Source organism: Magnolia sinica, chromosome 17, assembly GCF_029962835.1.
Source record: "Magnolia sinica isolate HGM2019 chromosome 17, MsV1, whole genome shotgun sequence".
Taxonomy (NCBI): Eukaryota; Viridiplantae; Streptophyta; class Magnoliopsida; order Magnoliales; family Magnoliaceae; genus Magnolia; species Magnolia sinica.
Window position 1 is genome coordinate 65,164,034 of NC_080589.1, and position 14,530 is coordinate 65,178,563.

General features: G+C 40.7%; 2 protein-coding genes across 9 annotated transcripts in view; one reads left to right on the forward strand and one right to left on the reverse strand.

The window, feature by feature from the left end:
• The window catches only part of LOC131231610 (serine/arginine-rich splicing factor SR45a-like), a 39,642-nt gene extending 35,054 nt beyond the window's left edge, over nucleotides 1–4,588 (forward strand). For 6 of the 8 annotated variants that reach the window (XM_058227870.1, XM_058227867.1, XM_058227868.1 and 3 more), the window contains one exon: nucleotides 4,083–4,588. In XM_058227870.1, the coding sequence (XP_058083853.1) occupies nucleotides 4,083–4,523 (441 nt within the window). In that variant the 3' untranslated portion in view covers nucleotides 4,524–4,588. The remainder of the gene's footprint in view (nucleotides 1–4,082) is intronic. The other 2 variants (XR_009164463.1, XM_058227869.1) reach the window with 2 other exon arrangements.
• A 3,077-nt stretch (nucleotides 4,589–7,665) lies between these two features.
• On the reverse strand, nucleotides 7,666–14,206 carry LOC131230773 (calmodulin-binding receptor-like cytoplasmic kinase 2). The gene is made up of 6 exons (XM_058226741.1): nucleotides 13,904–14,206; nucleotides 12,768–13,006; nucleotides 12,484–12,652; nucleotides 11,492–11,581; nucleotides 9,359–9,657; nucleotides 7,666–8,403 (listed from the first exon to the last, which is right to left on the reverse strand). Exons 1-6 carry the CDS (start codon nucleotides 14,166–14,168, stop codon nucleotides 8,137–8,139), a joined length of 1,329 nt encoding a protein of 442 aa, XP_058082724.1. The 5' UTR covers nucleotides 14,169–14,206; the 3' UTR covers nucleotides 7,666–8,136.
• Nucleotides 14,207–14,530: the final 324 nt, after the last annotated feature.

The window sequence follows — 14,530 nt, forward strand, 5'->3', positions numbered from 1 at the left end:
ACTTGAAAAAGGTCTATCATCACGATCATTCTGCCCGGCGATTTCAGTTGGAAACTGATCTTCCTGCCTATTCCCAAGGTACACTCTCTGTTCAGGAATATTTCTATGGTTTTCAGAATCTTTGGGCTGAGTTTTCCGACATTGTGTATGCCAACGTGTCTGCCGAGTCTCTCTCTGTTGTTCAAGCAGTCCATGAAGTTAGCAAAATAGACCAGTTTTTAATGAAACTAAGGCCAGAATTTGAGTCTATTCGCTCCAACCTGATGCACAGGGATCCTTCACCATCTCTTGACGTGTGTTTTGGAGCACTTCTTCGAGAGGAATGTCTTTTTACTCAATCTTCGCTTCCGCAAGAGAATGTTGTCGCATACGCTGCTCAAGACAAAGGGAGGGTTTGAGACATGCGTACAGTTCAGTGCTACAGTTGCTAAGATTATGGGCATATTGCTACCCATTGTGCTAAAAAGTTCTGTAGCTACTGTAAACAGAAGGGGCACATCATCAAAGAATGCCCAACACGTCCTCAAAACCGACTCGTGAATGCTTATCATGCTATTGCTATTGGCAACACTTCGAATGGGGTAACCAGCATTCAAAATCTCGCTCCAGTGTCATCTTCCACTGCTGCTACACCTGCCCTTACACCAGAAATGGTGCAGCAAATGATTGTATTGGCATTTTCTGCTTTGGGGCTGCAAGGTAAGGGTATTATACGTACTATACCCTCTCAATCTTGGCTTGTTGACTCCGCTGCATATAATCACATGACCAGTTCTCCTAATATGCTTAGCAATGTTCGTAAGTACACTGGTTCTTCTAATATTCAAGTTGCTAATGGCCATTGTTTACTGATTACTGGAGTTGGTGATATCGCACCATCACTTACTAATATTTTTGTATCACCTGGGCTTTCTACGAGTCTTATCTCGGTTGGACAATTAGTGGATGATAATTATAATATTCAGTTTTCTCGTGATGGTTGTCATGTGCAGGATCTGGTGTCGAGGAGGACAATAGCGAAGGGGCCTAAAGTTGGGAGACTGTTTCCATTATACTTTTCCATTCCTAGTATAATTTCTTTGGCCTGTACTACTATGTCCAATAATTGTGAAGTATAACACAAACGTTTAGGCTATCCAAACAATATTGTTTTATCTCATTTGCTGAATTTTGGTTCGTTGGGGAAAAAAATTCTTCTTTGCCTCATGCTTTGTCTTTTGATTGTTCTACGTGCAAAATCGAAAAAAGTAAGATTCTTCCCTTCCCTTCTTCCAGGAGTAGGGCAAAGAATTGCTTTGACTTTGTTCATAGTGATGTATGGGGCATTACTCCTATCATTTCTCATGCTCATTATAAATATTTTGTGACCTTCATAGATGACCATAGTCAGTGTACTTGGATATATTTTCTGCGCTATAAGTCTGAAGTCTTTACTGTTTTCAAATCGTTTCTAGCATATGTTGAGAATCAATTTACCACTAGCATTAAAACTTTACGAACCGATTCTGGTGGAGAATATATGTCTCATAAATTTCTTGAGTTTCTTCGTCACAAAGGAATTATTTCTCACCGCTCGTGTCCTTATACGCCTCAACAGAATAGCGTGGCTGAGCGCAAAAATCGACATTTGTTAGATGTTGCTAGGACCTTGTTACTTGCATCTTCTGTTCCTCCTAAATTTTGGGTTGAAGCTTTAGCTATAGCAGTATATTTGATTAATAGGTTGCCTTTTAAAGTGCTAAATTTTGACTCTCCATACTATCATCTGCATAAACAGCACCCTAACTTTCTTGACTTTCACACTTTTGGCTGTGTCTATTTTGTGCATCTACCTCCGCATCAACGTCACAAACTCTCCGCGCAATCTGTGCAATGTGTCTTTTTGGGATATAACTTATCTCAAAAAGGATTTGTGTGCTATGATGCTTCTTCCAATAAATTTTATATATCTTGTAATGTTATTTTCTTTAAGCATCAATATTTCTTTCCTAGTTTTATTACATTATCTCGTACAGTTTTTGTTCTTCCTCACTTTGATGATTTGATGTACCCTCCTGATCGCTTCAAGCCTGGTTTTGTGTATGAACCCCGTCGACCAACTTTACCCCTTCCTGAGTCTGATCTGCCACCCGATCTCGTTTTGCATCCTCCTCGACGATCTGGCTGTACTTCTCATCAACTGGATAGGTATGGTTTCTCTTATACCTCATTTACAGCTACCTTATCAACTGCGTCGATTCCTAATTCCTACTCACAAGCTGATAAACATGAGTGTTGGAGAAAGACTATGCAGGAAGAACTTCGAGCTCTTCAAGAAAATCAGACTTGGGACATGGTCCCTTGTCCTTCTCATGTCAACCTAATTGAGTGTAAGTGGATTTTTTCTGTGAAACTTCGGCCTGATGGGTCTGTAGACCGTTACAAGGCTCGTTTAGTTGCCCTTGATAAACGCCAGGAGTATGGGGTTGACTATGAGGAGACCTTTGCTCCTGTCGCTAAAATGACCACTGTGCGTACTATTATTGCCATTGCAGCCTCTCAAGGATGGTCCCTTTGCCAGATGGATGTGAAGAACGCATTTCTTTACGGTGATTTACAGAAAGATGTTTACATGACACTTCCTCCTAGCCTCTGCTCGTCATCAACGTCGAATGTGTGTAAGCTGAAGCGCTCTCTGTATGGTTTGAAACAAACTCCCCGGACTTGGTTTGATAAGTTCCGGGCTACCTTACTTCGATTTTCTTTCATCTAAAGCCAGTATGATTCTTCGTTGTTTCTTCATACGACTTCTGTTGGTATCGATCTTCTTCTAGTTTATGTCGACGATATTGTCATCATTGAGACTGATTCTACCCTCATTGATCAACTCAAGCAACATCTTCATGATTCATTCCATATGAAGGATCTTGGTCCTCTCCGATATTTTCTCGGTTTGGAGGTTCAGTCTGATTCCTCTGGGGTTTTCCTGCATCAGCATAAATACACGGAAGACTTGATTTCCTTGTCTGGTTGGCGGGACTCCTCTTCAGTGGATACCCCTTTGGAAATGAATGTCAAGTATCGATGTGAGAAGGGGGATCTCCTTCCTGATCCCATTGTGTTTCGACAATTAGTTGGTAGTCTCAATTATCTCACTATTACACGGCCTGACATCTCCTTTGCTGTCCAGGAAGTCAGTCAATTTCTGCAGTCTCCTCGCCACCTTCATCTTGCCGCAGTCCGCCGAATTATTTGATATTTTCGGGGTTCCTCTCACCGTGGCTTGTTCTTCTCTACTGGTACTCCTCTTCGCCTTGTGGCTTTTAGTGATGTTGATTGGGCAGGATATCTTGATACTCGCCGGTCTGTCGCCGGGTAGTGTATGTTTCTTGGTGATTCACTTATCTCTTAGAAGAGTAAGAAACATGATCGTGTTTCTAAATCTTCGACCGAGTCCGAGTACCGTGCCATATTGGCAGCCTGCTCGGAGACTATGTGACTCTGTGGCTTATTTGCTGAAATAGGTTTTCCTCAGTTTACTTCCACTCCTCTTCATGCTGATAATACGAGTGCTATTCAGATCACTACCAATCCCGTCTATCACGAGTGGACTGTCATTCTATTCGGGAAGCTATTGATACTCGGGTTATCTCTCTTCCACATATCTCAAGCGACCTTCGGATAGCGGACGTCTTCACCAAAGCTATGACACGAGTACGTCATCAATTTCTTGTTGGCAAATTGATGCTTCTTGATCGACCAACATCAATTTGAGGGGGGATGTTAGTAGGATAGACAACAAACCTACCATATATTGCTGTAATTAAGAGCTGTAATTAGGGAATATAGATGCTGCTATTATGCTGTAATTAGGGGATATAAATGCTGCTGTAATTAGGAGATATTATGCTATAATTAGAGGATATAGATGCTGCTGTTATGCTGTAATTAAGGGCTATAATTAGGGGATATAGATGCTGCTGTTATGCTATAATTGAGGGATATATTGTAAGTAGGGAAAATGATTTCTATATAAGAAAAAGACCACTCAATTGAGGGTCATTAAGCAAATCTGACACTTTCTGACTGTATGTAATTGGCAGGTCGTGGGCGGAGACAGTCGCCTAGCTTCTCACCCCGGAGGCGGGAAAGAGGCCCCTCTGATTCGAGGGGTCGGCGGGAACGATCCCGCTCTCCGTATGGGAGGAGGGATGAGTATTCCAACTCACACGGGAGACACAGGGAGCGTTCATTGTCAGTTGGCGGCGAAAGATGACACATCACATGAAGCATTACAAAGCAGTCAGCCTACTTTCTCCCTTGCTTTTCTGTGCATTACATCCGATTGTGGCTGTGGTTTCACTCCCAAGGGCATGCCCTTTTCTTTTCAAACTCCTAATTGGATTCAAACTGGAATTCTCTCCACTTGGGTATGGACATCTATGTTTGAAATAGCATGCCATGTTATAGCAACCCCGAAGTTAGCATATGAATCGATGTTTGAAAGTATCATATTCATAGCTTGTCTTGTTGGTATTGATTAACGCATTTCAAATTCCAAAATTTCCGATGCCCCGTTGGGAATGCGGAAGTGGTGCCTTCATGGCAAGAGCATGGATGTTAGCATTCACCCAATGGCATGTTTGTTCATCTGGACCATTGGTTTTATGGTAAGATGCAAAGTTCTCCGATAAAGAGGCGGTTGTTGCATGCAATTGGTTGGGAGGTGACTAATCCTAAGAACTAATTACCTGCAACCGGTTGTTGGCTACCCATCTTTACTGGCATTTTGCCGTAGGAAATGTCCAAACTGGAAAACTCTGTTGTTTTAGTTTGTACGCATGGGGCCCACATTACAAGAAATATCATCAGCAGGATTAGGTGGTGTTGATGTGTTGGGCGTGATGTATGTAATTTTTTAAATCATGCTGTCCGTTTTTTAAAGCTTATTTTAGGGCATGAATTAAAAAATCAAGCAGATCCGAAGCTCCAGTGGACCACACCACAGAAAACTGTGGAGATAATGATACCCACTGTTGAAAAGCTTCTAGGGCCCACCGTAATGTTTATTTGTCATCCAACCTGTTAATAAGGTCACTCTGACCTGGATGAATGGGAAATAGAAATATCAGCATGATCCAAAAATTCTGTGGCCCCAATGAAGTTTTTAATCATGGGAGTTCATTCCGCACTGATTCCTGTTGTGTAGTCCACTTTGAGCTTTGGATCTGCTTCAATTTTTTAATTTTTTGATTTTTTGATTTTTTTGAATCCGTGCCCTAAGATCGGCATGGATATAAAATGTATAACATCACGTTGGCCCCCATGGCATCAAGACACAACACTACCTGATCCTGTGTTTTCAGTGGGGCCAACATTGAATAAACCCCATCTCAAATATCAGGCTTGTCCAATAATCAGGTGGTCCACATGTTTACGGGAGATGATGATTGCTTTTTTTTTTTTCTTTTTCTTTTGGGCCATTCATATACATCTGATGGTAGTTTTGTCTTCGCCGCCGGATCCGAAACTGATGTGGGCCAGATAACAGGAGTGGGAATGGTATCTCCCTGCGTTGGAAATGTATTTGGGGCCCACGGTGACGTTTATAGGCCATCCAAACCGTTCATAAGGTCATTATCCGTTGGATAAACTGAAAGTACAAAACAATTTGCTTATCAGAAGCTTCTGTGGACCCACAAATGTTTTAACGATGGGCATGCAATCTCCACTGTTTTCTGTCACGTGGTCCACTCCAGCTTTGGATCTGCCACATTTTTGGGTTCATGCCCTAAAATTTCTTGCCAAAGCAGGAGGACGTCCTGGATTTGGTAGGAAAATTCTACGACCCACAGAATGGTTCAACGGTGTGCATTCAAGCACCTGTTTAGTGGTGTGGTCCACTTGAACTTTGTATATCTCATTTTTCGTCCCATGCCTTAAAATGATATGGCAAAACAGCAGGACGCCATGGATTGCCAAAAATGTGTGGCCCAGCCAATGTGCGGACCGTGGCCGTTTAATCCCAATGGTTTCCCTCGCGTGGCATCTACTTCATTTTTGGGATGGAAAGTTGATGGATGGGGCAGATTTCTCACAAACATCCTTGTGGACCTTGAATATCAACGGCCAATCATGGGGTTGGCTTCGGCACGAATTCGGTGTGTTCTGGCCAGGCCCGACGGGCCGGCGTATTCAAAATCTACACGAGTCCTCTCTCTCTCTCTCTCTCTCTCTCTCTCTCTCTGCAACGAGGTAAAGGTAAACTGACTTGACGACAGTTGACCCCCACAGAAGGTGGGCCCTACTTATTGTTTGGTCGAAATCCAATCCGTTCATCTGTTTTTCCAGCTCATGCTACTACGTTAGACCAAAAAAGGGAAGGAACTGAAACTGGAATGGATCAGATGACGGGAAATAATGGAAAAGGTATCTCTATACAGTTGAAATGTGTTTGGGGGTCAGTGACGTTTATAAGCCATCGAAACCGTTCATTAGGTCATTCATTCTCAGTTGGATAAATAAACTGAAAGCAAAAAAGCTATTGACTTGATCCAAAGCTTCTGCGGCCTCAAGAAGGCTTTAATGACGGGCATTCAATCTCCACTATTTTATATCGTGTGGCCCACTCAATCTTTGGATCTCCCTTATTTTTTCGGCTCATGCCCTAAAATTTCCTGTCAAAGCAAATGGATGTCCTACCTAGATTTGGCAACAAGTCTGAGGCCCCCACCAAATGGTTCAACAGTGTGCGTTCAATCCCCTTTCTAGTGTTGTGTGGTTGGCACTTGGCAGAATAGGAGGACCTCATGAATTGCCTACAATATATGGCTATGGCCGAGTCAATGTTGGCCCATTAAAGATCTGCTTCTTTTTTTTTTTTGCCTTATTCCCTAAAATGAGATGGTAAAGCTGACGGACGGTAGATTTCTCACAAACATTCTGGTGGGGCCCACTTATTATTATTATTATTATTTTTTTTAATCCCTTAACTATTTACACTAAGGTAGGACAGGAGCTTACATTAATTTAGTCAAAGTCAAGTAATGCGGCTGCAACGCGTTTTTGGTAAGGGAAGCGGCGATATATACTTTAAAAACAATAGGTGTGCTGCTGTGAGTAAACTTTTATGGTGGTACCAGGCAGATACAGGGCCCACAAGAGTGTATGTATCAGTATCACATCCAATCCATCGATGGTATCCGTCCCCTACCTAAAAGCTTACCTTAACCCTACAAACCTCAATCAGCTCCATCCAAAACCATAGTGAGAGCCACACTCAATTGCAAAACACCACCCCGACTTTTATCCCGACCATTCAACCCAGGGCAGATGAAAGGTCATTCTTTACTAGTCACAACATGGTGGGCCGGGCCCTTGCCCGAATCAGGGATATGCATCTGAGGGACAGGTGAGAGAGACACCCGTTAATACATCACGTGGGCCCCATTCCTGCCCAGTACCACCACAGCTTACAGTGGAGCCCGCTAGAATCAGACCACACCCCCTGCCATTCACTAGAGTTAGCGGAAAAAAAAAAGAAAAAGAAGAAGAACAAAAAAAAGAGAGGTGAAATTAGACACCCACCTTTCAAATGGGTAAAGGTCCCATAAAACCCCCAACTAAAGTGGGTGATTCCCTCTAAAAACATGGTTGCCGTTAATAAAAAAACCACTTTTTAAAACCTTAGAGACCCATACGCATGCAATTTCTATTATTTGGTCAAAAGGAGAAATCCTCACTATGGTACATAATATTCCAAAACACAAAAAAACAATTTTTTTTGTAAAAAAAAAAAACAAGAAAAAGATATGCTATTTGAGCCAATAGCACTTCCCCCATCCTGTTTTTTTTTTTTTTTTTTTTGTCTTTACATTGAAATTCATCAATATAGTTATATAAAGTGTATTATGTACTGACCTACTTCACCCACCAACACCCATCTTCATCATCATATTCATTTCCCCTTCATAAACGAACCACTCCTTTTAAAGCAACGTTGCGCCCCACCTCACGTCAGATGCCAGCCACACTCATATTCATGACAATTCAAAGCAGCCAACGTGTCCTTGTCGGCAAAATTTCCAGGCTTCTTTGAAGCCAATCCTCCTCTTTTTTTTTTCTTTTTTTTTTTAAATGCCAAAACCCAGATGGCATTTATTCTTCTCCAAGAGAAGTGCTGTTCCTGTGGGAATTTGAAGACTGGGATTCGATATCCGAGGCTGCGAGCTCTCTGTAATCCTTACGGATGCTCCACAGGATCTCCGCGCACCTCCTCATGCTTGGCCGGCTCTGTCTGGTCGGAGCTAGGCATTGCAACGCCAGCTCAAAAATCTTTTCCAATGCCAGATTGGTGGCCCCAGTGCGTGAAACTCTTGGATCCAATGTTTCAAGTGCATTTCCATCAGTGAATTTCTTCATTGCCTGCAGGTTTTTTTTTTTTACAATCATTTTCAACAGGGAAAAATGGGTGTGAAAAGGAAATGAAGCACTTCTGATTATCAAAAGAGCAATTAAACACTTTGATTATTTCTGCTAGGTATCTTGAGCCCAGTATGTGTAACATGCTTGGCCTTTGAGTTTATATTAGTAGGACCCTCCATCCAGAAACGAGTCTGTGATTTGGATTCCCATACAACTATATCATGCTTACGGTTGAAACCAAGTGGCCCACCACCTGATTCGGATGGTCTGGATTACCATACAACTATGTCATATGTATGGTTGAAACAAATTGACCCACCACCTATAGTTGAATCGATTTGGAGGGTCTGGATTGACATACAAGTATGACGTATGAAGGTTCACCCGCATATAAACATTTTTCTTAAAATGGTGCAAAGCTAACACCATTTTAACTGTGCTATTAGCATCAGGTAAAGCTCATTCCTATTTGCATGAGATCCAACATTTGCCATAAGAGATTCTTAGGTGAGGAGAGATTTTGGAAGTGATTTTCAGTACATATTCAGACATCTGTACATGTTCAGGCCTACTACCAACATTCATTGGCCGGGAGAAAAAAAGGAAGTTGGATCCAGTCCACTCATCAGTATTGGCAACATGTGTACATTGAATATGGACCATTGCTCATTTTTCCAACTGTACATTTTGCTAATATCTGTGGTCCACCAGATAGGTTGACTACCCTGAATTTTTGGCCAGGGCATGTTCATGTTAAGCAACACCTGGTCGATGGCCTGGATCCCACACGCATGCATGCCCTGGTAGCATTTGCAACATGAATCACCTCTCCCCATGGTAACCGACTAAACATTACCCAGAAAAAGAAAAAAAATAAAATAAAAAATAAAAAATAAAAAAAATGAAGTGATTCTCAAATGATGGAAAAGCGATAAAGAGAGTTGGAAGAACATACCCATCTTGCTGTTACCCGTTCTTTGAGTTCCTTTTTGGGTTCAATAGGGCGCCTTCCCGTCATTAGTTCCACCAGCAATACGCCAAAAGAGTAAACATCGCTTTTCTCAGTGAGTTGATAAGTTCTGAGATATTCTGGATCTAAATAGCCAGCAGTTCCTTTAACTTGGGTGGAAACATGAGTGACTCCCTCATCAGTTGCCCCCAGGCGAGCAAATCCAAAGTCAGCTACCTTGGCTCGGAGATTTTCCGTAAGGAGAATGTTTGAAGATTTAACGTCTCTGTGTATAATAGGACGGTCTGCATTGAAAACAATCATAAATCAGTGTTGAGCATCTAAGGATGATGAGAAATTACAGGATCCTGATACGTCAGGACGTGAATTGTGTTCTGATGCACACCAGTTTATTCAAGTGGTCCATGCTTTGGCGATCCAGACTGCTAATCTGGTGGAGCCTACTTTGTATGGTGAATGCCCAAAAAATCTCCCAAGTAGGAAGATTCTAAAACTTCAGTAGGCAGTTAATAGAGTAACATAAAAATCATTCAGAAAAAAGGACAGATCTGATGGCTAGGATCTTTCTGTGAGGAATCCCGCATACAAAGTGAGGTTCATCAGGTCAACAGTTTGGATCAACAAACCATGGACTCCATTTGAACAGTCGGGGTCATGAGGATGCTATTCATGTTTACATGCATCAAGACTAATTTCTATATGGATGATTGGATGCCCAGCATAAAAACAGTCCCATTAACTGGACTAGAGTATTAAGGGATGATAGAATGACATGTATGGAAGTGTTTCAAATAGCGCTCATAGCATGGTGGTAGCATATGCTACTTAGCGTAGCATAACCATAGCGCGATGTAGCATGCTAAATAGTGTAAATCCATGTAGTGCACGCTACAGGGGTCGTAGCGTACACTACAGCTACATAGCGTGCAGCATACACTACAGTGTATTATTATTATTTTTTTAAATTACGTTTTTTATCTAATGTTGAGGAATGTGACACTTGTATTATATTTAATACTCTTAATCTATAAGATTTTATTTCTTTTCATACTTGTGACTTGTGGTTTTAATTAGACATTATTAATTAAAGTGGTATACTTAGAAAGTTGTTGATGTGATAATTATTCGCATTTGGTTTATATATGTGGATTGGCTTTTGATAAATGATAATTAATAACTTGTTTGAACATGCTTATGCTTGAAAAAATGAATAATCTTTTATGCAATTTTATTTTTTTTTTTTCCTTTTTTTTTTCTTACTATTTATCATATTTTCCTAATTTTGAATTAAAAATTAGAAGCATCGTGTAGCTTACGCTATTTATGCTACACGCTACGGAGGGTTGAGCGCTACACAACACATTAGCGCTATTTAAAACACCACATGGAACGTATGAACACGAAGAGAGTTCCTGGACTTCATTGAAGATGTACACTAGATTACAAGGCTGCAAGGAATCTTTAAACATGCAACTAGTACCGTTCTTTGTATCCCCTACAAAAATTATCCTTCCAATGAATGAGTCTGAAAAGGAATCTTAAGAATCATGTGAATGTGATGTGTGACTTCTACATTAGCTAGACAGTTCAGGCAGTGAAACCATAGTATTACCATTGGACGTGAAGCTTAAATAGAGCCAACAAAAATGGTTACCGATTAAGGACTTTGAGAGCCTAATAGGCCATCATGAGTTCAAAACGATTGCCTGTCAACCCAGGCTCTAAGCAATGAGAAACCTCATCGAACATCCATGTCTTGCTATATTTGATAAATATAATTCAAGTCCAAAAAGATATAAATTGCCCTACGGTGACATGGATGACGACTGACGAGCATGGTTGAGGTTGCATGAAGACCCAACATCTTAGGTGATAACAATTTCAGGTTCTAGTTATTCGATGAAGAGGCAGATGAGGTCTACATATCCTTAATGGTAGCTTCTCTATCAATTAAAGCATAAAAACTAAATGGGATTGCTAGCTTAACAAGCCATGCATGCTTCAAGCTAATACTCTATGATATACCTCTAATCATGTAACAAGAAGTGAAAATCCAAATCTAAAGTGCAAAAAACAATTTGAAAGGTGCAGCTCCAGCATTAACTTCTGAACTCTTACCTGTATACATGTGAAGATAAGTAACAGCATGTGCCACATCAATGGCAATATCTAACCGAGCAGCAAGGTCAAGAGTGCTCCCATGCATGCCTGCAATGTATCAAACCCATAATCCACCATTCACTTGCATAAAGAAAAGCAAACACAATGCAATGCATTTTTCAAACAATTAATCCAAAAATATTTATTCTTATAATGAAACAAGCATAGTTTCCATACCAAGACTTGGATTGCTGGTTGGTCAGTCACTACATTGGGTCAAGTCAGTAGTCAATGGGTTGACCAGGTGGGTTAAGAAAATAGGAGTTTAATATTTTTGTCGTTAATATAAGAATAATAATAATAATGAGAGACCTTGAAGGCTCTCCATCCATGGTGAGCTGGATCATGGAAGTTAAGAAAGTATTTTGTTACAATCAGGTTGGGGATTGGAAACTCGGGCAAGTTTTGTCATGAAACAGGCTAGGACTCGCCAGCTTGCAAATTATAGAAACATGGACACTCCACACTTTAAAAATTGGTGTTTTGGCATGCATGTCAGTAACATAAACAGACACCTATTATGAGAGGAAAACCTTATATTGTCCTTTTTATATGAATATAAAACCTAATCTTATCCAACTTCATATTTTGATAATATGCATATAATTTTATTGTATTTATGCTTATCATTATAGACAGATTTCCTCATTTCATATGCTAGGATGAACCAATATTGACATAAATGATTTTTTTTTTTTTTGGTAGATAGAAAAAAATATATTTCAACATTTTTTTTAATGGCACAGAGTGTGTTAACATTAATTATATTTTTTTAGTATCTAAAATAGAAAGTTCATATGTTTGTCTCTAAAAATTTCATATAAAACAGTAGGACTGGGTCAATGGGTTAGGTTTTCCAGGTTCAAAGTGTCTTGACACCTTGGACCCAAGTCTGACAAAAGAAGCAACAAGAACACAAGTGATGATAATGATCATGATCAAGAACTTACAATCCAAATGCTCCCTAAGAGTTCCATTGGGCACGTACTCCACAACAACAATTCTTTCATCTTCATGCTCCAAATAGCCAAAAAACCTAACCAAATTCAAATGCTCGACACGCGCCAGAGTCTGGATTTCACTCTGGAATTCCACACTCAGATGCTTATCATATACACTCTGCAATCATAAACTCAAATATATCACCCCTCATCTTCCATTCCCAATAAAATAAAATTTAAAAAAGTCAGCCCAAAAGCATTCACAGATTTATCTGGTAACAATCCTTACTCACCTTCTTTGCACGTTTAACAGCAACATAAGTGCCATCCTCGAGTCTTCCTTTGTAAACTGTACCAAACCCACCTTGTCCAAGCTTGAAAGATGGGGAGAAGTTTCTTGTAGCTTTGTAGATCTCCTCCAAAGTGAATTTCACACCGCCTGGCTCACTATGGGTAGAATTGTATGAAGGGGAGTAGATCCCTCCACTCAAACGCCTCCTCCGATTATTACTTTTTGAAGAATCAGATGAAACTAAAAGGGAATTAAAGAGATAGAACCAGATCAAACTCCTTTTCGACCTAGTTTACTCAAGACCAATCAAAACTAAATGCCAAAATCAAATTTCAACTGGAATCATTAGAAAAAAAACAAAACCAACAACATAAACACTAACAGAATGGAAAATTAGATTAATTGAAAAAGGGAAATGATCCACAGCAACTAATATGAACCATATGACATACTATCAGCATGCATTGGAGAAGTGGATGGCCTGATCATCAATCTGAACAATCCATCTGTTGGGCCCTACTGCTAATGGGCCAACATGCAAAAATCGCACGAGAGGATGATCCTAATAACCTGGACAACGGTCCAAACTCCTTTTTTTTCTTTTTCATTATGTCATCTGTCTTCAGGTAACGGATCTGATGGTTAAAGATTATCCAATCAGAGATATTTGAGCAACAAGCAAACCAAATTGAGGCAAACAACATGGATGGTCTAGATCATTGATTGAATGGTCCATGCTTTTTCTTTCCTTCATCATTTCATTCTCTTTCCTTCATTATTTCAATACTAAGTGCAAGATTCAACAGAATTCAACGGATCAAAAAGACACAGGCAAAAATGAGCCACAATCACGAAATTTCTACCGCAATCTCTGTAAAATGAAGGAAAAATGAGTAGGGGAACCCAAAAAAATTAAAATAAAATAAAAATAAAAATAAAAAGGAGAGAGAAAGAAAGAAAGAAAGAAAAGAAACCTCTGTAGTATTAAGAGACAATCGGCATCTAACGGAATTCTTACAAATTAGGGTCTACAGATCAAAATTGAGCGATCCAAACCACACAACGAAATAAAAATCCAAATTCCACAATTCCTACATTGAATTCTCTTAATTTGGGGGAGATCGAACAAGAGATTACCAGAAGCAGCTTTGGAGTCGTCGAGATCTTCATCTTTCGAAGATATCACCTCCGACGGGGAGAAACACGCGCCGAGAGCTCGAGCGGCGATTCTGACCGGATTCCGGCCAGATGTGCTTTTCCCGCTGCTGGAACTGTATGTACTTTTCCGGCTGCTGGAAGTGTCGGAGTACACGGAGATCGGGGACGAATCCGGCCGATCGGCGGTGCCCCGGCCGCCGGAGTTGGGTTTCCCGCTGCCGGAAAACGGACTGAGACTCTGCATCGCCGGGATAGATTTCAGGGCGCGGAAATGTCGGTGTACGAGAAACCGCTGTATTTGTAGGCTGTGGACTTTTGGTGGGAAAGCTAACTTACGCCAGCTATGCGTAGCTTAGCAACCATAGAAATCCACGTGGCACGTGTGGGATATCCGCTCCAGTAATAAAGTGGGCCACAACGTGTGAATTTACTGGTCCATTTATCCAGCCAATGCACTAACCAGAAAAATGGATGGTTAGAAAGAAATATAACCAACGGTCTATATTCGACTTACACGTGGGGTCCACTAAAAATGGATGGTTGGAAAGAAATAACATCAACGGTCTATATTCGATTTACAGGTGGGGTCCACATGATTAGTGGACC

Bases quoted from the DNA above. Each gene is read 5' to 3' on its own strand.
- LOC131230773 (XM_058226741.1), bottom strand. From the start codon at position 14,168: ATGCAGAGTCTCAGTCCGTTTTCCGGCAGCGGGAAACCCAACTCCGGC. The intron at 12,653-12,767 runs GTGAGTAAGGAT...TTATGATTGCAG, and splicing joins CTGTTAAACGTGCAAAGAAG to AGTGTATATGATAAGCATCT. The intron at 11,582-12,483 runs GTAAGTTCTTGA...GATACATTGCAG, and splicing joins TCTTAGGGAGCATTTGGATT to GCATGCATGGGAGCACTCTT.